Source organism: Anser anser, assembly GCF_964211835.1.
Source record: "Anser anser genome assembly, chromosome: 9".
NCBI lineage: Eukaryota > Metazoa > Chordata > Aves > Anseriformes > Anatidae > Anser > Anser anser.
The window spans coordinates 22,306,934-22,332,801 of record NC_139729.1 but is presented as its reverse complement, the minus strand read 5'-3'; the positions used below and the strand labels follow the sequence as shown (position 1 = coordinate 22,332,801).

General features: G+C 35.5%; 1 protein-coding gene across 15 annotated transcripts in view; it reads left to right on the top strand.

The window, feature by feature from the left end:
- The window catches only part of NAALADL2 (N-acetylated alpha-linked acidic dipeptidase like 2), a 441,985-nt gene extending 416,782 nt beyond the window's left edge, over positions 1–25,203 (top strand). For 14 of the 15 annotated variants that reach the window (XM_083849054.1, XM_083849043.1, XM_083849047.1 and 11 more), the window contains 2 exons: positions 2,135–2,342; positions 16,837–25,203. In XM_083849054.1, the coding sequence (XP_083705180.1) occupies positions 2,135–2,342; positions 16,837–17,035 (407 nt within the window). In that variant the 3' untranslated portion in view covers positions 17,036–25,203. Of the gene's footprint in view, positions 1–2,134; positions 2,343–16,836 lie in introns of those variants that run through there. The other variant, XR_014588273.1, reaches the window with a different exon arrangement.
- The last annotated feature ends 665 nt before the right edge of the window (positions 25,204–25,868 follow it).

The following is a 25,868-nucleotide window of genomic DNA, read 5'->3' as shown; positions in this document are numbered from 1 at the left end:
TTTTTATTATTGATTTTGTTAGTTTAAAAGAGAGGTGGTGGGTGGCTTAATTTCCAAATATACAATGATGTATTTTGCCTTTATCTCACATTTTCTGTTGAAAAGACATAGCTGACATTTACAGTCATTTATATCATATGCAAAATAACAATTATAAATATTGTATGTTACTTGGAGTATGAAGTCGAAACAAAAGCATTCCATCTAATGGTGATTTTAAACCTTCCCATACTGACATGTCCCAGGATAAGGTATGCACAATGCCTGGATTATATGCCCAGAAATTGTAAAGTCTTCAGCTACACAGGATCTGTGCCTGAGATTTGAAAATTGATGATACTGATATTTTGCAAATATCCAAACTGTACCAAGGTTATATGCTTGGAGAATGCTCTTCTGAGGTATCAACCTAACTCACTCAAACTTTAAATTACTCCATACTCAATGAGGAAGATACCAAGCCTGTGCATCAAGATACCAAACCTGTGCCTGTTACCCATTCTAATTAGGGAAGGGCAAACTGATCAAGAGCCATTAACAAAACAACCTTGTCCCAAACCAAGACTTACATAAACCATCTTCTCTCACTCCTGTTCACACAGGGAACTTCCATTCATTGTTGAAATTCATCTTCATAGCTCAGGAAGTCTGTCAGTTTCTCTCAAAGCAGCATCTGTCTCTCCGTGACAATGTATTTTGGAACATCTTCTGTTGTGCTAGATTGGAATGCATTAGTCAGCTGAATGACAGGAATGCATATGAATCTATGAACAACTTTCCCTTTGCTGAAATGTATCCAATAACAATTCTCCTTTTCCATATTAGAGGGATAATATATAATATTCAGGCACTTTCTTGAATGTCTTAGTTGTATCTATTTGTTTTTCCATTCTTTTTGTATACTCACCTTTCAGCTTCCATCCAAACATAGTTTGAGAAATTGGTTGAGTTTCTCCCTTTACTATTTCTGATCTCTCCATATATCTATTAGGCCAGGAACTTTAGCATTCATTTGACTTCTATCTTGAACCTCCTTGCTGGATTAATCAACTCAGTCACTAAGATAGTAAATGCATGGAGATTTGTACATTCAACTAAAGGTCAGTCCGCTTCTAAAGTTAAATGGTTTGTTTTGATTAAATCATCATTTAAAAGATATTTTAAAAAGAGGTTAATTTCTTGTCCTTAATAGGCAAAGTGAATCCTGGCCTTAAAGATCATTTCTGCATCCTGGAGATGTTTTCGCTGGTTGATACTGCTTTGACTTTGTATCAGGTTCAGACACTGCTCTCTCTCTCTGTGAGCTTGTATAAATTTGGTCCACCTTAACACAGTCTATGCACACACTGGGAAAGGAAGGCATTCTCTTCACCTGCACTGCAGGTGGGAATATATTGCATGTTCACAAGTCTCCAATACATGTATTGCTTTTTCTTTCTGGGTTGTGAACCAGGAAATAAAAAATTGTCACGTGCTCCAAAGTGCTGAGGGTTTTTATTCTTTTGGTGTCTCTAACGGATTAAAAAGTAACAGTTAACACTCTGAGTTTTAAAAGTTTTGAAAACATTGACTGATTTAGAATATAAATTTGTATATCAGTTAAAGTGTTAGTTGGCTCATTGGCATATGATTTAAGTGATTAAAAGAAGCAATTTCATATCCCTTCTAGAAGTGTTGTTTCTCCCCTAGAATTTTAAAATGTTGAACAAAATTCAATTAAGCTCTCTAGATTACAATTTTCTATATAGCATCTAAGCACACACCCCTCTCTTTCAAACTTGAGAGCAGTAGCATCCATGGAATTGAACAGACACTATCTTAGAAGGAAATTTTGCAGTTACTAATAGTTAAATATTGCTTTCTTCATGACTGTTTTTTTCAATGGTAGGTTCCAAGCTGTACCCCAAAATCATTCCTCACAGGTTATGAGATCTTAAAATGTCACAGTCCAAACTGATCCTCTTTGAAAAATAGATCACAACATATACACAATGGTCTATGTCTTTCCTAGATCTATTATTTGATTTTTACGAGGGAAAAGAATCTCAGGCTCTAATTCAACTGTTACTTTTAGTCCGTAAGCAAGAGTTATAAATAATGTTACTTGAATTACTGGCAAGTGTCTTTCTCTTAGTGTTCATAGGTGATGAAGTAGATGCTTCTCAGTTGCTTGCGGTGGCATCACAACTGAGGGATACTGCAGAATTGTTCCAATCAGATGAGATGCGCCCAGCTAATGACCCCAAGGAGAGAGCTCCTATCAGAGTCAGGATGCTCAATGATGTGCTGCAAAGCTTAGAGAAAAGCTTCCTGGTTCAGCAAGCTCCTCCAGGACTTTACAGGTATGGTGTTTAACATGTTCTCCATTTGACCTAAAATGGTAATCTCATACTGCTTGGTGTTCAAAACTGTTGTGCACTTCTAAAAAAAAATCTCAATTGAGTATCCAAGATTAAAGCTAGTTTTTATTCCATATCTTCTCTGCAGAAAACATAACTTTATTACAATACAGGGTGCCATTAAAATACAGCACTGTGGTGTTTGTCATGACATCACAGCTAACAAGATGTACTGTGTGGTAGCAACTCAGGCAGCATGACAGATACTTGTATTAGATAGTACAGTAGGCTTTTAAAAGAGGAAAATATTTTGAAGTCTTATAGTGCTTGACAAACTCCACCTATATTTTATTTAAAATTTTTTACAGTTCATTGAAGATTCAGAATTATACGAGACCCTATGTAACATTGTTTAATTTAATTACATAGCATTGTTCTTGGCTGCTTTTCAATCAGTTAAAGATAGTAGAGTGGAGTGAATGATAAAGCATTAGTCAGCCACCATTTATGACATCTTGTCTCCTGTAAGAATTATTCTGCAGTGTGTATTCTGCAGCATTGCCTGTGTTGGTTTTAAATATAATCATTCTATCTTTCACCTTTTAAGAAGGAAGTCTGCAGTTCTGTATCTCTAACCATAGATTCCTCTACCTAAATAAATAAATAAGTAAATAAATCAATAAATAAACTTGTGGTAGTCAGTAGCTTCAAAAAAGTTTTCAAAGAAAGAACTGGCCAAGTCTGCCCTGTGTAATGCCAGGCTCTCTGGCTGCACAGGAGAAGTAATAAAGTGTACTTCTTCACAAAGTGTCTGGAGCACTCTATTTCAGTCCATCAATGTAACATTTTATAGCTTGACCCCAAGGATATGCTTTGCATGCCCTGGGCTATAAAATGAAGTCATGTATGTTGTTTGAGTTCACCAGGCCTACTGGGATAGTTTGAAGGCCTGTGCAGCTGAAGGAAACCAATGGCTCCTCCATACTGACTATTAGGAGGGGTCCCCAGGTAGAACTGTCCCTAAAGCCGTACCCAGATTTTACTTTAGAAGGAACTGGTTGATATGTTCACGAAAGAGAGCTCAGAAGTGAACTAGCATTCATACACAGGAGACAGACAGGGGCCAGAACAAAGAAGTGAATGAAGGATCTGTGTTATGTGGGAATATAAATGTATTTACAGCCAGAGCCAACTACAGTAATAAAACAGTAATTTGTTGCAATTGATGGAAAAAAAAATTGTCAAATGTCTTGTTCAAGTTACTGCAAGTGATTGTTTCCAGTGGGCATAAAGTAGACAGATGGTAGAGGTAGACTTTGGAAGAAAAGCAGAAAGCTACAGCATCAGGAGGAAGAGATTCTTCCAAAAGTGTTAGGAACAGCATTAAACAAATGCAGTCATCTTTTAACAATACCAAAAGGAAAAGAAAAATAAAATGGTAGTTGTGATGAACCCTACGGTGTCAGTGAATACAATCCCCAGAGCTATAATACAGAAAATATAATAATGATATCTGGGGAGGGACTAATTTTCTTCATTCCTGCCATGGCTGGATATATAATATAAAGAGATACACTGAAATGTAATTAAGGAAAGTCTAATATTCGAGGTTCAACGCTGCAATCTTTCTTGTTTGAACTGGTATGGTGTTGCAAAGGATCCATGAAGCTGCTGAATATAATCTAATGTGTCTGTGTTGCATCACAACACATTGTTGAATCTGGCCCAGTGTATGCATTTGTTCTTTATTTATAAAAATAGATTCTACCAAAATTTAGGATTTCAATGAGTTGTTTTTTTTTTTTTTTAATGAGGACTTCTAATGTTTAAATTCTTGCAGTGTTTGCAGTATTATGTTTGTTATTCAGCAAGATGTAATTGGTAGATATACAGGTAGAAGGTAAATTAAGTTTTTCACCTTCCTGCTCACAGCAGCACTTCAGGACAGAGTGCAGTATTTACACTGGCAAAGTAGATAATGTGAAGGTAAAAGTTTTGTAATTTTCCCCTACTGATTTCATTAAATTTGATACAAGATTTAATAGTAGATGATAAGGTTACTTCACAGTTTGAGGGAAGTATTTTTTGACTTTTTACTCTGAAGTATTCTACTTAACATCATCTGTAGTATATAGCTGTAAAGTACACCTTGTGTATCATCATTTAGATGATGATCGTTTAGAAACTTTTTTAAAAATAATGCATTCTTGTACTGTTCAAGGTATGCAGTTGTAGTTGTAGGCTTATCTTTAATGCAGACAGAATCAAGGACAGCGGTAGATTTCTGAATTCCTTTCCTGACGTTCAAAATCGTCAGTACATTTTCTTTTGAAAAATTCATCTAGCAGTATGTCTTTATTTGGGTTATTTTTCACTGTTTAGGTATTGAAAGTCCTTCCATTAATTGATGCAGTGATACAAATGTATTTTGTGTTCTGAAGCTATTATTGAATAGTATGACAGGAACACTAGAAATATTTGAAAAAATCTGATGTACTTTTTTGCTTATATAACTTCACACTTTTCTTTTTGTAATTTGGTAAAGAAAACAAAACCAAAAAAATATATATCAGTCTCACAGCCAGGACCTCATATGCTGTGTTTCATCCCAGTGGGAAGATTGATGGGCAAGTTATAAACCCCTGAAATAGGGGTTTATAATGGAAATGCTGGCAGCCCTTTAACTATAGCAGCACAAGCAGTGCAGCAATAAATACTATGCTTCATCTGTAAACAGAAATTTAGGATGCAGTTTGCAGCCTTGACCTTCAGGCTCCAACTGTGTTTAGATCATTAAGATTCCATAAATACTGTAATTTACAGCCTTCTGAAGGAAGAATTTGTGTGCACAGTAAAGCACGTATTCTTCATGAAAAAATGATTGCTTCCTGTATACCCATTTGGACTCATATTCTCAACCTCAATCAAAGTACTTGACAAATTTGCTGAAGTTTAGGCATCATTTTTAGGCTTGTGTTTGTCCTAATTCACAGCTCTCTGGATCTATACTATGTTTTCTCTTCTAGATGTTGAATTAAAAAGAAAAGTGGATTTTTTGCTTTATTGCAGGAGGTGGGTTGCAGCCTACTTGTGCCTGTCGACTAAAGGGAAGCTAATATATCTTTTCTACAATTTCTTGTAGAAAATTTTCTTTGTATTTTGTACTCTCATTGCCATAGCTGTAGTCTGTCATTGTGTACATGTACTGTATGTATACTGTATATACGTAGATTCCGTATTCCAGTCATTGCCATAGGGCAATTATTGAGCATAATTGATACATTATTCTTCTCTAATGAGCAGTAAAATTATTATGGTTACTAACATATCACTATGTGTAGTTTCCTGCTGGGGATAGGAGAAGATGCTCTATCTCTGTAGTCTAAACAAAGGGTGCTTCAGCCATAATTTAACAGAGATTGAAGCAAAGACCTGGGACAATTTCCTGTTTCAAGTTTCATCTACCTTAGCCTGCCAAGTTTATACTGTCCATTAAGGCTGTATGCATCTGTCAACATTTTTTACGGATTTTTTGCAAATGTCATTCTGCTATGTCTAGTAGAGAAAATAATTGAGTGAAACAAGCATTAATTAGGTGAAAAGTAAGGATAAAACAATCTGTGTCTTCAAGAAAGACCTCCAGCAGTTTGTCTTGCTCATTTGTGCAAGTTAAACAACTTCTGCTTGCTTCTTTTTATCATGGATACCCAGCTGTGGTATTAACACTCCATTGGGCTAAAAAGTCACAACAAATCAGTGCATTACAATGCACTGAATAAATACTCAATGGAAGTGATGATAGATTGTGTATCCTGAATTTGCCATAATGAGATGAAAGAACAATCCAAAGATGCTTTTAGCACCACGCAAAAAGGTAATTTGCATCGCTGCTAATCTCGTGCCACTCAAGTGTCTCATGCCAAACAAGTGTTTGTTGTTCACTAGAACAAATGTTTTCCTTTCAGATTGAGTTCTGTTATATACATTCCTGTCATATGTACAGAGTCTACTGGATTTATTTCTGTTTTGCTGATAAACTGCAGCAGATTCTCAGGTATCAAAATTCACATACCCCCAGACTTAAATTTCTAGAGATACATTTAAGTCCTTATTAAATCTCTGTGTAAACAAGCTGCTCATTGGATTTACAGAGGACAAGCATTAAAGATGCAAATATCCTGCTAATCTTAACAATGACATGGGTAAACATGTAGTGCAATGTCAATTGAAAAAATACTAGCCTAGTGTTTCTACAGCAGGCAGTGATTCTGTCTTATTGTGCAGACTCTGCAGATTTGTTTTTTCACTTTGAACTCTTCATTTGTGGCCTCAAATAGAAAATATTCTTGTATACTTTGTTGTAATGTTTGAGACATTTTTGATTGACCTAAACCAAGGATTTTTTTTTTCCTGCATTGTATTATGTGGAACAGAGGGTGATTAGATATGCTGCAGATTATCCGTAGGATTGGAAATACTGCAACAATTCATGTTGCACTGGCAGTAGTTGATCACATTCTGTATTGTTATATTATCTGTCATGAAAAAAATTTAAATACAATACTGGAATGATGTTGGGGGAGTAGGATAGATTTGTGTACTGGTTTTAGAATAGTGTATCTCAAATTTTGCCATTCACTCAGAATAAATTAATTTTCTTTTTACTGCACAGCAGGGATTTTACATCTGACTTTTCACCCTAATATCTTCTACCTTTGAAAATTTACATCTCTTTTTCTTCTATAACTGTTCCGCATCTTATAAATGGAGTTGTGATAAGTGGTATTACTTGTTTCACTTTCTAATTCTTCAGTGGTGTTTCTTGGTTCTGTCAGTACTGATGAGTCTTTTTTCTTCTCAGATTCAACCCTCCAGGAAGACTTTGTCTCTTTTTCTATACATCTCCAAACTCAATCCTGCTGTGTCTTACTTTGTACAATGTACTTATTTTTGTCCTTCCCTATAAAACCTTCCTATTGTCCATGTCTTCTTTGTTGTGGCTTTACATCCTGTATTCTTTATTATATACCTACCATGTTATTAACAACTTCTGCCCTTTTTCTGTCCATGCCTTATGAAATGTAAGTTCCTTTGCCTCACTTCCAGTCTTACAGAAACTTGTACCATAGCTACTTTTCTTCATCTTTTTGTACTGATTTTTCCATCACTTGTTTTCCACTTCTACTTTTCCTTTCATTTCTTCCCACTCATGTTTGCATTTTCTGACCACTGCAGTCCTTGTTCAGCTCCCTTCTCTCCGACAGGCATTTGTCAAAATGTATTTCATGCCTAAAAATTCTTACTTTCTTCTGCCTTCTTCCTTCAAACTCTCAGTACTTGTGCAGTCTAATTACAGTTTTTGTCAGTATAAGTTAAAGAAGATGAGCTCAAATATTCAAGTTAGAAAAAATGACACACAGCTTCACTAAGCTCCTGTGTAGCTCATTTTTGGATCTACTAATGGAGGGAAAAAAAAGAAAAGTCACAGGAAATATTCCAGGACGAGTTTTATGTTAAGAACGTGGGAAGGCAAAAAGAAGTTTCAAGAGAGAGGTGAGTAGTGGCCACTATATACTGTCAGAACACCTGTGATCCTGTACAGTGCTTGGTAAATCTTAGGTTAATGCAAACATGGAAGTTGATTTTCTCCTAGTCTGTGGCAGCAGACATTGAATGAAAGGATGAGGTGCTCAGTTTCTGTGCTTCTCTAAATAGATGTCATGTGTCTTCTGATCAGGTTTTTTAAAAACTGAAGACAATCATACTATGAGTCAGGGAATGAGTGTAACTCATACTCGAAACACCTGATCTGAGTGACAATTCAAACGGTTTCTCCATTAGAATCACAGTTATGTATATTGACCACGATGTAATGACTGTATTTGTTGTTTTGTATATTTTTACTATTTTAAGACCATTTGCTGCATTAAGTAATACTGAATTAGACATCTGCAGAGATGTAATTATAGTTAACTTTAAAGCTGATTTAAAGTGAACAAGAAAATCTTTTCATGACACCTGCAAAAGCAGAAAACCGCTATAATTAAGGATTATGTCATGGCTGGAAACCAGCTTTCTCATTTCCCTGGTATGAATGGTAAACCTGGGTGTACATACCTTCATTTATTTTTCCCATACGTACTTCTTGTGAATTTTCTTCCATTCTTTTAATTTGATCAATTTTTACACTTCTAGAACTGCAGTATTCATCAGACCCGTTGTATTTTTGTTACAATGAATATTAGTATGTATACTATAATTTAATACAGCATTGGTGGCCCTGAAGATGAGACTTTATCCAGGACATATACTTCCCACAAATGTGCATGGTCTTGACCTTGCAAAGAGTCTTTTTGTTGTTGTGTTTTTAATATAATGATATTTGCTTATATTTGTGGCCTTACTAGATTTTTAGCCCATTTCACAATGGTTGTTCGGCTACCCATAAAAATCCTTTCATAGAAGGCTATTCAGTGAGCTCAGAGCAGAGCTATCACACCAACTCCTAGCAACTCTTTTGATTACATTACAGTTTCCATTCAATTTCCATTGTTGGCAGATCGTGCTCAGATTTGTGCTTATATTGTTAAATAGACCAAGAATATTGGGTTACTGAGCAAAATAGGCTATGATGTCTTAAAGTTATATAAAGAATTAGATTTAGAGTTTATTACATTTGACAGAAACTTAATATTTCATACATTATTTCATTGTTCTTATAAACAGTACGGTCAATAACATTTTTAGATCCAAGAACTATATGGTCTCACATTTTTGGCCATGACAGATAAGAACCACATAGTGTTAAATATTAGCCAGGAATGTTTCTCAAATCTAGTACAAAAATAAGCAGAATTAATAGGGGAAATATTTAATATGTCATCCTCCCTTCCAGAATGTATTACCCAGGCCACAGGGCTTAGAAATTTGGTGGTGAGATCATTAATAGGAAACTTACCTTTGCAATTTAAAAAGTGCAAATATGGTGTGTATGTGTGCTGTAGAATGTAATAAAATACAACCTCAGGCATTTATTTAACATACATATTATGACATAATTAATTTTTAATCCATAATTAACTCTTATGATAATGACCCTTCTGATTTTGGTAATGGTTTCACATGCCATGTGGTATGGAGTTACTTAAGATCATAAAGCTAATCGGGATGAGAGCTGGAAATTGAGGTCAAACCAGTTTAATAAATCAAACACTGGACGCTTCCTTTTGATGCTTCGTTTGTAAATGGCATTCCTCCTTAAGAATCGGATGTTTTACACAACTTATAAATAAAAATCACTATGAAGCCTTTAGAACATCAGCTGTGAGCCATTTGGAAATAATTTTATTAATTCACTTCCCTCAAGTCCTTTAAAATAGTAGCACATCTGTTTTGAATTTGAGTATTTCAGATGAGACATCCTTAAAAGAAAAATAGTTTCCTCCAAATTATCCAGCATATGTTTCTTTCATTTAAAAAACAAGTGTAGCTTAAATCAAAGAGCAACATGCTTACATTTGTTACCAGCGGCTACATTATTTGAAATTTAACAAAGTATTTTTCCTACTTGTTCTTGCCAGCAAATAACAATTTAAAAGTACAGTTAATATGGTTTAATGTATACATCACTCTTAGGTCCTTGCAGTCCTTGTTCTAAAAATTTACAGAGAAAATATTGAAGGATTTTCAGGGAATATTTTATGTGTAGATGGAGTATATATTCTCTCATCAGTTGCATATAGAGTTTGAAAGCTCTGTGGAAAAAAATCTGATAGTGTGTTAAGTTTTGTGACTTTTTCAGGAATTTCTAGATAAACTCACTTAATTAGTTTCTGTAAAACCCTAGAGAAGATCATGCCTAATTAATTAGAGGACTGCTCTTTAACCATGATAAATAATCGCTTGGAACTTCTGAAGACGAATTGCATCCTAATGTTTCTTTTTCTTTTCACTTCTGTTCTGTGAAGTCGTTCTGTACTGTTGAAGTTGTAGAATTGATTCTTCTTACTTATTCATCTTATCTACTCCAAAGTAGGAAAGAAATAAATTTCCTAAACCGAGCAGATTTTCAACAGTGGAGAAACTGTGAGTGGAAGGTAAAGTTGATGCTCAGCCCTTGCAAGCAGATGTATTGTTGAAGATGCCTTTTTACTTAAACTTTACTAAAATACTTAAACTTACTTAAACTCAGTCTTTAAACTAGTCAGACTTCTTAGCTCCATTATTCTTATTTGAGTCTGTTCCAGAACACCCAGTCCTCTTCCGATTACTAACTTGCATCCAGCTTCTACTTCCTCATGCTTATTTTATATCAGCTACTAGAAAATACTAGAAGCTGTTATGCTATCATGAGCCACCAAAAATATATTTAAAAAAGAAGAAATTAAGTAATTACTGTTTATATGATGAAAGTGGAAAAGTTTAGCTACAGGTTGTCATAGATACAGTCTCCCATTCGAAATCTTTTCTAAGCCACCACAGAGCAGTGTCCTGTTATCAGAAAATCAAGACTAACACTGTTAGCTCTATTTTATGTCAATCGTTTCTGTTGACAGTAATTATTCAACTATCAAAAAAAAAATCTTTTTCTTATATGCATCAGAACACAATTGAAAGCGAATGTTTTCTGTGAATGTTGAGGTTTGGTCATAAAAAATTCCTAAAGCAACCTTTACACACCTTGATTTTTTAACAGATCTTTTTCTTTAGGATTCTGAATGCTAGTACATGCAAACTGGATCTACCAGATTAATCTGTAAAGGTGGGAAGGTCTGTAGTCTGTAGGTAAGGTTACAGCTAGGGTGGGGGTTTAGCAGGGTGCACCAGGCTGAAACTTAAGCTAGATTGGTTTAAGCTTTAGCAATAACTCTGTAAGAGATTAATGTTTTATGACAATGCATTTATTACCTTTAAAAAAGTACTGTAATCAAAGATAAGTGTAGGAAAATAAAAGATAATGTATCTTGTAACCAGCTATCATTGCAGTTTGGCTTCCCCTTTTCCTTTGCTTATTTGGCAAGCAATCTAGCCAAACCAAGCCTCAAGACACTTCAAAGAGCTGCCAAAATCAGGATTTATTTTTTTAACACGGCCTATTCTAAATTGGCCTCTTGGAAATAGATTCAGATTTTGAATAATTATCTCCTTGTCATCGCATGCCCCAACAGGTTTTTATTAAATACAGACTGACCAGAACCCCCTTTGCCATAACCAACATAACTAAAGGTGTCTCAACTCTGGTCTCTTATGCAAGGTAAATTTCTGCCTGGCAGAGATGGAATGTATCTAGTTTGCTACTGTTATGCAGTGATGCCTCTGAAACGCCTTCCCTTTGGTTAGTCTTGAGTTAGGTTTGATGCCTGGATTATCTGTAGTTTATCAGCTGCTGATACATATCCGTCTGGCAGATATTAAACATTGTGATTACATGGTTTCAATATATCTCTTTCTGTTGTACATACTGGTAAAAAAATTTTTTCAGTCTTATAAACGAGAGTGCTAAACAAAGGTAACTGATGGCCCTTAAAAAAGAATAGGCTGTGTAGGAAGCAAAAGTTAGGAACAATGCATTACAAATAAGGGATCCTTAAATATGACAGGCTGAGTTTGTGAGGACTGAAGGAATAGACTGGCATTTACAGCTAAGTTGCCCTAAAAGGTTGGTTGCCATATCCCATCTTCCCTGGCCACATGCTTGCTGTTGGTCATGTGGCCCCAGAGCCAGCAACTTCCACCATTTGATTCAGCAAGAAATGAGCAGTGCAGAAAAAAGCTTTTCCTCTGGATCATCCATAATGACATGTAATGACAGTTCACCGCAGCATACATTTTGTCCTGATGAAAGAGAGTCTTACATGGCTAGCAGCTATAATCTTATAATAATCCACTTCTGCCATAACAATGCTGTGAAATAAAATAGGTAAACCAAGTATATGTGCATGTCAATAAAGTTTAAAAAATAAAAAGAGAAGAAAGGAGAAACACTGTTGGAGATCAAAAGGATCAGGGACCTAGGGGAAGAAGAGAAGCTTTCTTGTACCTTCACCATAAAATTTTCTCAGGTACAAACTGGTGTAAATAAGATAGAATAAATCGGCTCATGCAGTTTTCAGGGAAGGAGAGTTTGTAATATTTTATGTCCCGCAATAAATAAACACTCTGTGGAACTGGAGGTCCCAACATGTAAATAGTATTATTAGAATGCATTTATTTGTTTATCTGGTTAATAATACTTTGTGTTTTACAAGCATGCGTGAAAACAAACTCCTAGATCTTAGAAAAGTACATTCAAAACTGAATACTATCACGAGAAATAGAAATGCTGAAAATCCCTGTTTTGGTGCTTTTTTTTTTTATTTATTTCCTGGATAATATGAGAAAAAATAATTCAGGGATTTATAAAATTCAATGCGTGAGGATGCTGAAGCAGCTGTAGTCACAGCATATGGTGTTATAAATGGAATAGACAGAGGGTGCCCATAGCATTTATCTGTAAATGATTTTAATGTGATTCCATTGAGACAACCTGAACTCATTTCTTATGGGACCATATACTGGCTGCTATGTCCTAATGATTTAATAATTACTTTTCTTTCCAAGATTTCATACTGTAACTCTTAGATAGGAGGCTATGTGTAAGTAGCTGTTTAATTCTACTTATGTGTTGTACATCACCTACATGTAAACTTTTATTGTAAGCTAAAACATCCTTTTTCATGGCAAGAATAATGCAGTAAACTAGTTTTATCTGTACTGGTCTATTGTTCTAATTTTCAAAATATTTTGAGTTGTGTTAGTCACTGTATTATTTAGTTTGATCATTCAAGAATTTTTCAAATGCATTTTGGTTTAGTGAGGGTAGCATTCCATCCTTATTTCTGATAATATAAAACAGCATTTAACTGTAATGGCATTATTTTGATAAATAATTAATGTTTATGTTCCTAGGCAGGCAAAGGGCTCATAAAAGTTATAAATGAGGTCCTATTAGAATCTATTTCATAAGTTTCTTTGCTTTAGTTTATTGGGGCTCATTCTTTAGTATAGAGACATTTTACCTCTTTCAGCAGTAGTGCCTGAAGTTATTTGTTAGGTTTTCTAGTTCAGTGTTATACGTTCCAGGTCACTGTGATGTGTCATTGAAACAAGCCCATTAAGATGAGTGATTTGTGTTGTAATTTCATTAGTGTCATCAATAATGTACTACACATCTCTGTTTTCTCATTTTGTATGGGTCAAGCTGACTGCGTGAATTATATTTGTAGGATCAAAATAGTTAAAGATGAAGATAGATACTTAAGCAATTAGGCCAGAAGCTGGAATCATTGTTTTAGAGGTGTAGACTACAAACCAATTTGTATTAAGGAATTGTTTAAGTCATTGAATTTCACGGTATAAATTAAAGAGTCTTAGGATCATTATGCATATCATGGTCACATGGCAATATCCTGTGCCAAAGCAATGGCTGGTTTTTATTTTTTGGTCCACATGTAATTTTTAATGAAAACACTTTTTTTGACTTGTAAAGGCATGGAAGTAATAAACTGGACTAGCCTTTTTTTTTTTTTTAATTTATTTATTTATTTGATGAAGCTTGCACTGAGATAAGTAAAATTGTATAAATTGATTCTCGTGAACATGCATAAAAAGAGAAATCATTTTATGCAACAAAAAGGGTGTTATGGTTTGCCAAGCAAAGATAAGTAATTTGAAAATAAAAGATCCTAGTGAGAATCCCTAGCAGAAAATCTGCAAAAAACAGGTACTGTATAATGTTATTATTATTTTAAAGTATTTGCATACATAAAAATAAAAAATAGGTCCTGTCATACAATGCAATCAGCTATGCCTAAATCGTATTACTATTGCAAAAGTTAAGACATTCTGTTAAATTATGATAGCTGACTGCTCATCTCTTTCATACATCAAACTGCTCAGTTTTTCTCATTAGACACCGATTTGTACTGTAGTCAGGTGTGGTGAGCAGGGAATATTTGTCTTCTACAGTACCTGCCATTGGAATCACAGCTGTAGAATTAAACTCTTCTAACATCCTTTACTCTCAAGGTAGACCTCTTTTTTTCTTTTTTTTTTTCCCCCTATGTGCCTTATTTACAGCACTTTTGAAGATGGGATAGGAAAAGATCAGTTTCTATTCACCTCACTTATTTTCTCAGGAGTCCCTAAATGTTTCCATCTTCAGATCATCTTCTCTTTAGAGTGATTCCTAGCAGTCTAAGTCAGTGTTGTTCTGCTGGTGGATTATTGGCCTATTACATTCTTATTAGTTGACATTACCACCAGTAAAGAAACAGAGGAATCCTAATATAGATCATATTGCCAGTGTTGTAGGCATTTGGAGCAGAACCCTTGCTCAAACTCTCCCAGACACCAGCTACCAGACAGGACTGTCGCATACCTCCTGAGAGTAGAAAAGTAATGTGATTATCTCTAGTATTGCCCCTGCTGTTCAAGGGCTTCGAGGGGTTGTGAACAGGCTTCTGTCTCTCTGTGAACTGTGGGTACAGTAGAGGAGAGTTCTTCAGAAGCCTGATTCTCCTCGTACTGATCTCAGCAGGAGTCCCTGAATTGATTTCAGAGGGAGCAAAATCAATCCCTGCTTTGAAAGCTACAGTATTTCCCACAGCACAGCCTATCCTTAAAAACCAACCAACCAAGATTTTTTTCTGGTTCTCAACATACACAGTTTTCATTTACTATATCACAAAGAAGCTTTAGGGACAATCCATAATATAACTTCAGTCACCTTTGAGTGTAAGCTGCATCATATTCTCAAGGACAAGTAGTATCAGCTCAGAAATGAGGAAGCCAGCAGATGTCCTCCTCTGGCTGCTCCAGTGCAAGCTGAAGAAGTTTTTGCCGTGTCTGCTTGTTGCTGCCCTCTTGATGGAGGCTTCTGTCCATGCTGTGCTGTTCCTGTAAGTGTTCCTAACCTGTTTCATGCTAAATGATCTAGGTCTGAGATGACCCACTACTTAAAGTGTGCAAGCTATCCTTCTACTGCAATGTTGGAAACAAACTGTTTCCCCCTTGTATTTAGAAGGATTGTGTATTGCATTGCAGAACACTTGAAATGGATAGGTGCATCAATATCAGGGGATAAAAAGCTTACAATTCATATTGCACGGTGTTAATATTTTGTTGCTGGTCTTAGGTATATATCCAATACAGAAAGATGAAAAATTAAAGACTGAAAAAATTGTGTTATGAGGGTAGGAATTACTTCATATCTTTGTAAAACACAAAACACCTTTTCAAACTGAAAATCATGGCAGAAGATTGTATATGTTCTGTGGTGTTATTTATTCTGCTTCTTCATCACCATTCCCCCTGATAGACTAACAATTAGATGACTGTTGTAGTAATAAGATACACTTTTGTGCTCATCTGTCTTGTAGGTACTTGGCAGTTTTATTACTAATTGGAGTTGCCACTGGGCCTGTCCTGTCAAGCAGTTATGTTACTAATGGATTGTCTAAGTTGTTCTGCTTACTTGTTGGTTTCATTCCGTGAAACAACTTCCCCGCTGCCCTGAACTCCTGCATTGTGTTTAAGGATAAGGTGTTGCACAAGATCACTTGTAGTGTTCCTGCTTCAAGTTTCACTCACTTCTGTTTATAATCAAAGGAGCCCCTGGGTGGAGATTTATGATATTTACATGCTCTTCTAATTAGGATAATGATTACACCTGCTTTTAGATAATATTTACAGCCTGCTTCAAAAGGTCTCAACGAAATCAATAGCTAGCTTTGAATAATGAGCCTTCAGCACCTCATACAGATAACATTTCCAAGGAATCGGACATTGCCTTTGCATGGATTTTGATATAAGCCATTAAAAAAGTCTTGCAGATATTATTATAGAAAAACACTGATTTTATTTCATAAGGCTTTAGCTGTGCATTCCATTTATTTCCTTCCTCAAGTACGTGACATTAAAGATGGGTTACTCTTGTTCTGATGCCACATAGGATTATTGATGAAATAAAGGTGCTGCTGAAGGCAGTGAGAGTTTTACCATTGACTTCAGTGCAGCTAGAATTTCACCTCTGAAGTGTGAAATAAATAACAGGAGCAGATGGGGGGAAAAAATCCATGCCTACAGTCCGCAATAATAACTAAACTTTTTTTTAGAGAGGAAAACACGGAGTGCAGCTGAGACACGAAAAACTTCACAGTGGGTGTGATGGGCCTAAGCTCATGATTTTGATGAAATTTTCAAAGACCAAAAAGGAATTTGAAATTTCTTTGATGGACTTTTGTGAATGTTTCAATGTATTTACACATAGATCAATGGAAAGATTCAGTTTACAAAGCCGTAATAAATATGCAGTTGTCTTTCGGTCTGCCATGGGTCAGCTTTACTGTGCATAATATGTATCATCTATAAAATGTGTCTGATACTTGCAAGGATTCTTGATGATTTCTGAAGATTGTTTTGAGTAAAAAGTTTACCATTCTCCATTGTTCTTTTTTAGAAATATTCTTTACAGACTAGATGAAAGGACAAACCAGTTTTCAGTACTGCTAGAGGCACTGGAGCACTACAAACTACATCAGTCAAATGAGACCATTCAAGCAGCCTTGTCAGAGGTGCTGAACAGCATCAGTTCAGCTCAGGTTTACTTCAAAGCAGGACTTGATGTGTTTGAGACTACCTTAGCTGGAAAGAAATGAGAGAATTCTCTGCATTCTAAGACGTTTGTTTACAACTCGCTAAACAAAAGTTCGACTTGGACCAGAATTTCTCTGAGGATGAAACCTTTCTCAACTTTTCTTTCAGTTGGCGCTAAAATGTACTGCAATGTGTGTTTTTATAAATGTAAAACAGTCTTTTGCACTGTTCACAGTATATCTCAAATGTCTGTTTCTGAATGTATAAAACAATGGGAGGGACTAACACTTAATGATTTTTGGAAGGACATCTGCTGTATTTTTATATGTAAAATATATTTTTATGACTAAGAGCTCAATCTAGCGAAGTACCAAGCACATCCTGCAATACACTGAAGACCTGGTTCTGAGACACCCCAGATGTATATCCAGGTGAGCTTTCCATGCCTACTCTATCAGAAAAATGTGACTTAAATATACTCTTGTGTTCCTTAACTTCCTCAGCAAACTCATCTTCCTTACTCCTTTCAGAATAAGTAGTTGAAGGATGTGGCATTTTCTGGGGTATGCAGTGCTGAAGTTAATCTGGAAATGCTCAAAACACCCTTATCAGTGCAATCTAACATCTTTATTCCTGTGGAACAATAAATACCTCAATTCTGAGAATATAGATAAACTTCGATTATCACATTTCTGTCTGAAACAAAATTATTTTCTCTACTAATTCTTTGAGAGAGAATTTATGTGATGATTACAAGTGATTTGAAAAGTTTGCATCAGTAGTTAAAAGTGCAAAAAACTTTGAATTTTTATGTTAAGTAAAAGGAACTGCCTAGTCTAATTAGGCTACAGGCCTTGTAATCTTATGTGTTACCGAAAGAAACCACTTCAAGGTCTCCCTAAATTTCCAGGGAGCAGTAAGTGAAAATAAGAACTCAGAGTTCTGGAAACATTTCTGAGATTCCACCACTTGGCCACACCACTCACTATTCCAGGGTGGGTCATTCCAACTGTAGTGCCCAGTTTGTTCCCTACTACGGAACCAGCAATTCACCTCTGAAGACAAATCGGTGAAGCATACTGCAGGGCTAGTTTGCATTGGTGGAAGCCCTGTCCCCAGAGGCTGTAATCACACCATTACAGCATTGACTTGAAGTAATCTCTGAATGAAAGGATCAGGAGGTTCAGTGTCCTAAACCTCTAAGGGGATCATATACACACTTGAGAATTGCGTCTTAATAATATGAACACTTAAAATTGATAAACCCAATTGGGTTTAGAGTTTTACAATCCCAGATGATTCTGGGATTAGAGGTTAAAAAATAATTTTATATAGATTCTTAGAATTAAAATATAATTTATTTGATGGAAACAATAAATGTATTGTTACCAAATTTGCCATGGAAACATTGCAGAAACATTTCAGGTATCTGTATGAATGTAAAGAAATGCCTTCAGGAAAATTTCAAAGTATATGTTCACATAGCAAGAAATGAGAGTTGTTTTTGGATCTGTGTTTCTGTCTGTTTTCCCAAAGACATTGGCAAATGGGCCTCTGTTAGCAGTGGCCTAGGACAGGGTACATACAGCTATGCTGTTGCTACATTTCTTTGCAAGTTTTTGTCATAACTTGGGCAAAAGCATCCCTGTTCTGACAGAGGTGGGGCTATGCAATTGTACAGCCACAACTGAAGTGAGAATATGTTCAGTAACAGTGACTGTGACTGCATGAACTTAGACATGATTATCTCCTCAGTTTACCTGGCATCTGTTAAGAAAGAGCGTATGATTATTCTCTTGCTAATGCTGGTACCAAGTCTGTTTACTGCAAAGAGGGTTAGACTTGTGAAGAGTAACATTTTTTATGATAATCCAATGCTTGTCTATCCCCTTGTTTCCATAATTTTTATTATAGTAATACTTAACTGGTTGGAATAGTCACATTTGAGTTGTATGTTTCTTTTGTGATAGTATTTAGGAATATAATATGCGCACTACATGTGAATTGTCTTTTCTAATAGGGACGACTCTTCTAACAGTAAGTTTAGTAGCATTTCTTTAGAGTGCTGACTCACAGTGGAGTCAATGTCTATGGTTTTCAATGATATAGGCTCAGGTGCCATTAAGAGACCAAAACCAGAGATGAACACTTCCTTTAACTCTGCCAGGTGAATTTAATAACTATTTCCTGTCCAGCAAACCTTCCCCTAATGTAGCCCAAAGCATACTCATGCAAAATCAGGGAAATCAGTTGGGACGAGTATCTCTCATGTATGATTTCTCAACCATGTAATTCCTCACTAAAACATTTATCTTGTTTTCTCAATAATGTCCTTCTATAACACCTTTAGAAACAGCAGACTTCAAAGTACTGCACCACAAAAGGTATTGCTACTGTATTGCTACCTGTAAACTCTAGAGACAATCATATATTATTGTTGTAGAGATGAATCAAATGAGCTCTTTAGGGACAAAAATGCATTGATTTCAATGCCATCTCACACTTGTAGATCTCTAGGTTTTTATTTCAAATGTTCAAATCCTATGTATATAAGTGAGTGCTCAGTGATAATATTTGCACCGTTACAGCTTTGGAAAAGGCACTTTTGAGCCATATCCTTCCATTGATTTTTAAATCTACCCATTGACTTCAAAGAATTTATATCAAGTTAAGATCCTAAATACCCAGAGTATTTCTAACAGAATTTTCTAGCTGTGAAACATCAGCTAAGGGAAGGTATTAGTAAATCATAGTAGCTTACCCAGACTGAATTCATTCCTGTATTGTTTTGAAATGAATAGAGCACCCTTAAAGGCTGCAGGATGTTTGCAGATTGCCTGAATGATAGTAAAAATCTGTTACCTTTACAGAAGCATCAACTGCCAGAGACAGTATAACAAATGCATCGATTACTAAGTAATCTAGAGTCATACTCTCAGTGACCAGAAAATCCTTGCAGCTTGCAATATTTGTATGTTGAGATGGTTGATAATAAAAAGCTAATAAGATTTTATTAGTGCGTATTTTAGAGAGTACATAAAGAAGCTAAAGTATAATCAACTCAGATGAATAATAAGTACATGGGAGCTGGATTTTGAGTACTAACCTTAAAAAAGGCAGTGAATTGTTTTTATCATCCAAGAAAAACAAGGCTCTTTTGATATACAGTATATGTGCAAATATGCAAACACACAAATATGCAAATGCCTTATATCTTCAAAACACTGAAGAAATATTAATTTACCTGCAGTGAGATGATACATCCACACAAACACTGATGTAAATAATAACTACATGAGAAAATTAGCATTCATTTTGCACTGCTTCACTTACCTTTTAAAAGGCATTTCAGTCTAGATGTGTGAAAGAAGGCACCACAGCTGATCTAAGTTCCTGAAGCAGTAGGAAGGGAAAGGCAAAATTTCTCAGGTATCACAGGAGGTACTTCTGGAGGCCAATCTAGTCCTTGCTCAAGCAGGATCACCTGGAGCTGTATTCCCGGAAGGGGATATGTCCAGATGACTTTTAAATATCTTCAAGGATGGAGATTCCACAGCATCTCTGGACAGTGGCTTCCAGTGCTTGGTCACACTCATAGTTAAAAAAATAAATAAAAAATAAAAAATAAAATCTTCTTCCATAGATATAGTTTCTCCAAATTGCTCCCTATATTTTTAGTTGTTAATTTATTAATAGGTTTAATTACATACATTCAAAGGATAACCATCATTTCATTCAGTGAAAACTCTTGGCCAAAGTCTCCAGAAATCCACAGTTAATATGTTGGAAAGTTTGTATATGGAAATTTGTACTTCTCACTAAGAGGTTTATTTTTAAGTTGTAGAGGCTAATGCCTTTATCTTCTGAGTTTGTTACAGTGCCTGGTTCCCAATCACAGGTTTTTGGTATACGTTACAAGACACACTGAGAACACAAGATGAGTTAGAAAATGCAGGAAGGAAAAATCAGCTTATGGGCAGCTATATGCTATGGTAATTGTATTTCTGGCTTTAAAACTAATAAATACTGTAAGCATAGTTATATGCATATGCATTTTCAAGAAAACAGTTAAGATGTTCCCCAGAAGCTTTCTGTGGTGAACTGTTATCTGCGTTACCCAGAAATGGGTACCTTTGACACATTGTAGACGCTATCCATAGCCTAGGGTGGAGGATGTTCATTCCCTTTAGCACTCTCTTGCATTTTATTAAGTCTGAGAAAGGTGAGTGATAGGAAACAAATCTCATTGTAAGATGTCTGGGACCTGAATTTTGAGAACAGTTAGTCTTATACAGCACTGCAAATGTTCAAAACATAGCAAGGTGTCTTCTAGGGACATGGTTTACAGGGTGACATTGGAAGTAGGGTGATGGTTGGACCGGATGATCTTGAAGGTCTTTTCCAACCTTAATGATTCTATGATTCTGTTGGAGCTGAGTCTACAAAACTTGGGATAGAGAATCCAATATAGCAAGCAAAGGTCTCAGAAATATAGAATAAACAATTAGTTACTATTAAAGGTTATATTTACTGTAAAAAACTGGCTACATAATGGCTACATACAAAAGGTATATGTATAAATACACGTAGAAGAAAAAATGGTTAGAGCAGAAGCAAAACTTGGCTACTGTATCACAGTGTTTTAAGTGATTAAGGATGGCCAGGACTCAAGCCATATGCACAAAAATGTACTTGAATGTGAACACTTGAACCAAGGAAGTGCCTAAGGATAATGAAGACTCATTTAGGAAGTAGATAGGTAGCATATGATTTAAGAGTATCTGAATCGGACTGTACATTTTCTAAAACTATGGTGCAATCAGACCTAACATTATTTTTCCCTAATTTTAATCCCATTGCCCCTGGTTGTATGTAGTATTGCTCTTACACACTCAACATAACTGGAGAATATGTACACATGCAGATTTAGGTTCACTGAAAGATTGTTCCCCCTCAGTCATACTGACTTGGTCTGTTTCTTTCAGCAGGATTGATTTTACCATGACTGCTTATCAGGGTGCTATACTACATGAGTAAGGTCAGCAGAATTTGGCTACTGTTTGTGGAATTTCCCAAAAGATTTTATATCAGAATATTGTTTATTTATGTTTAGCCTATTCTCTTTAATCTCCTAATATATATTATTACAATCAAGAGTACATTTTTTCAAAAAATGGGCAGGAATCTCTTTGTCAATGCTAAGTATACACAGGCAGTATGTGCATGTATAAGTGATCTATTATAATTCAGTATTAACTGAAGAGTTGTTATAAATGTTGGCATGGATTAATGTACACGTTCTCTTATGAGCTTCACAAATTGGAACTGATCCAAGGGCTTAATTTAAGAAATGCAATCAGAATGTAGGTGAAGAACAACATTTGCTACATAAATGCAGTCTATACTTACTTGTCTGCCTAATCCGTTGGGTTAAAAAAGATTATGGTTCCGTTTAAACTACTTTTCTCTGATTTGTTTTCTAACAAGCCTTTGAAAATGAAGTCTTGCTCTTTACTCCTTTTAAATTCCTGATATCTTTAATGTTTATGGAAAGCTTACCATGTGTTAAGACAATGTGAGGTCTTCTTGTCTGATCATTCTTGGATTTTTTGGTAGAATTAGAAGTTGTATTTCAAAGCATGGTCCTTGAAAGGAGGTCATTTACTGAGCTGCTAATATATATGATATAATATGCTTGGGTGCTTGCCGTTGCCATGCAGTGGTGTAGGTATGCAATGCAATGCTTTCAGGCACTAAAGAGAACAAGTATGTTTTTATGATAGTATTGCAAAGACCTACTAATTTTCCCGCATTTGAAACTGTTCTAGTTGCAGCAAACTGGTAATACAGCAATGTGACATTGAGTTCTCTTAGCACCTGCAACAAAATCTTTCTACAGGTGGAATGTTAGGGTGTAGTCTGAGCTGTCAGCGTGCTTCCACAGTTTTTAATTAGTGTCCCTTGTAGCTCCAGTCAGCTGTTAGGTAGTGCAGGCCTGATACTGGTCTGAGTGACAACCAGGTGGGACAGATAAGTCTGACTGAGGCATTAGTTTGCTACAGAAACCATGTCCTTAAAAAGTTAAATATAATATTTTGCAAGTACTTCCCAGACTTCGGGTGTTTTCAGTCTGTACTGAAGGTTCTGAAGAAGTATACTAGAACACTGTTGTTTTTTTCATGTAGTCTCATTTTCTGTTCTCGACAGCTGAAACATCTTGTAGTCTATGAATCCACTAGAGGAGAAATAAGGAGATGCTTAATATTTCATACTTAGAGCAGATAAGATAAATACAAATTCTCTTTGTTTTCCATTTGCAGTTTATGCAAGTCAGTATGCAACATACTCTTATCACACATATTATGATTTGGTATTCTGAGACAAATGGAAAATGAATATAATTCCATATCCAGAGAAAGTATAATGAATTCAGGGAACGCTTCACAGTCAAGTGTTTTAACCATTTGCCAAAAAAAGCATGAGTGAAGATATTTGGAACAGATACTCTTGGGGTTTTAGTACAGGTCTGGAAAATTATGTTCTTCTGCCTAAGGCCAGATTTTAGCATTGTGTTCATACCTAGCTGCATGGTAATGTGTTGTGTGTCAGCATTGCTGTACCTTTGAGGATTAAAGCTCAAATGCTGTTATCAGTGATCATGTTATTCTCAGTATGAACCATTATTTTTATGTCACGTAACACCTTACAGATTTTAACTAATCAGATGGAATATGCAAGTATTTCTGCCTTTTGTATGCAAGGGAGAAGCTGTCAAGTTGTGTTATCTTTGTGAAGCTTTGACACAGAGTGTGAGACGCCTGCATGATGACTCCTTCGTTCCGTCTACATCGAAGTTTTTGTGTAGTAAAATCAAGGTACCACAACTGATAGCTAGTCAATTCTGAATATTAAGCAACTAGTTTTTTCAACCATGCAGTAGTATAAACTTGATGCAGTGATTCCTGGAAACCAATAAATATCATGTTGTGTGGAAATGTGCAATGAACGGTTGATTTTTATAATGCATTATAGAATGTTGAGTCTGAATACAACAGCATATTTGCAAAATTAGTTTACGTTGTATGAACTGTACTTTTATAACGTACTGTAATGAAAAGGTAACATTGACTATTAATGTAAGGAGATTCTACGTACTTTGATTAAGAAATACACTTTACTTATCTGTGCTACGAATATGATTTTTGCGGTCTATGACAGTGTTTGACAGAAGGCACCGTGGACTGGAATTCAATAATAGCCAATTTGTGAAAGTGGTTGTGAATTAGACATTGTTTTTCCATTGTTATATTTTTGCTAGAAATCAAACTGGAATATGAAGATGTGTATGATGTACATTGCACTGAATGATTTGAAATTATATTCATTTGCTTTTTTTGTTGTTTTAGCTTTCTTTTTTTAGTTGGTTCTGCCAGTAAGCTCTAACATATGCCTCTCAAGCTGCTGATTCAGTAACGTAGATCCCAGGGCATTAAAGTGTAATAAAAATTGGGAAGAAGGAGAAAAGCAAGAAAAATACAGCTAGACAGAACCTCAGAAACTGGGATCCAATAATTTACTTACAGGTAAAATTTGAATCATCCACATTCAGATAATTGGCCTTTCAGGTAGATGCCTTTGTATGTTTTTTGGGAGTCAAGATTTTCAGAGGGTACATACTTAGGATCAATCTCCAAGTATACAATATGAGACTCCTACCAAAAAAAAAAACAAAAACTATTGAACAGCCTGAATTCTATCACAAGAAAGAGACCACTCAGTTTATGATTAAGTAGTTATCTCATGAAAATATGAATTCCATGTTTTGTTTATTATATATAAATAACTTGAAGGTTTTTCTCTACTTATGAAGCACTTGAGAGGTGTAATGAAATATTTTCATTGTAAACAAATGTGTATTTCCAAATTTTATTTCCATTTTGTGTAGGTTTTTTTGTTTGTTTGCTTTTTTTTTTTTTTTTCCTGAAACTGCTTTCATGTTCACCGGATTAAAAGTAAAAATAAAAGTGATACCTTCATAATGTTTTTAATAACGGCTAGAACATTAATCTAGTTTGGTACGTTAGCTCCATACAAACTGCAGCTCTTGACTAGAATATCTCATGGAATGTTAAGGAATAAATTGTGAAACGTATTCATTCAGAATATGTTTTCTTTAAGCCATGTAAACATGTGCCATGAAAATAAAAGCCAGCTGTATATCAACAATTTATGCAAGTATCTGATTTTGAATTCCTGCTGACAGATATGTGCAACTCCATATCACTGAAGAACATCATTGAAGCCAAATGCTCTTTGCCTAGGTATGAAAATCTTCTGTGGCTCTGCCCATGAGATTGGACCATTATTTTCTTTCACAGATTTTTTTCTGAACAATAAAGTTTATATACGTATATATATATACACATTTGACATATTGTAACAGTTTCAAGTAGTCAGGCTTGGTATAGAACAGATTTGTCTGAGAGAATGGGAATATAAAAAAAAAAATCACTGTTTTCTTTTCAGATTGCTATAGCATCTTTTGCTCCTGTATTCCTTATCAAAGTCGCATAGAGATCCATGTATGAATGGAGTCTACATGTAATTATGAAGACATTTGAATTTTATATGAAGTGTAGATATTGTAACCACGCAACTGAACTGAAGAATAATTTGACACTGTCAATGAAGTGTTTTTGTACTATGCTTATGAGCAGGGTGGGAGCAGAAACAAATTCTGGCCAGTGGATCCACAACTGCCTGATGGAGCCACCGGTGGGTTGAAAGTCCTAAGAGTGACAAAAGTGGGCTCTGGGAAAGGCAGGTCCTGGTAAGAAGATTTCATTGCAGCAGCAAACACACAGTGGAGATGTGACGCTTGCCCAAAGAACTCTG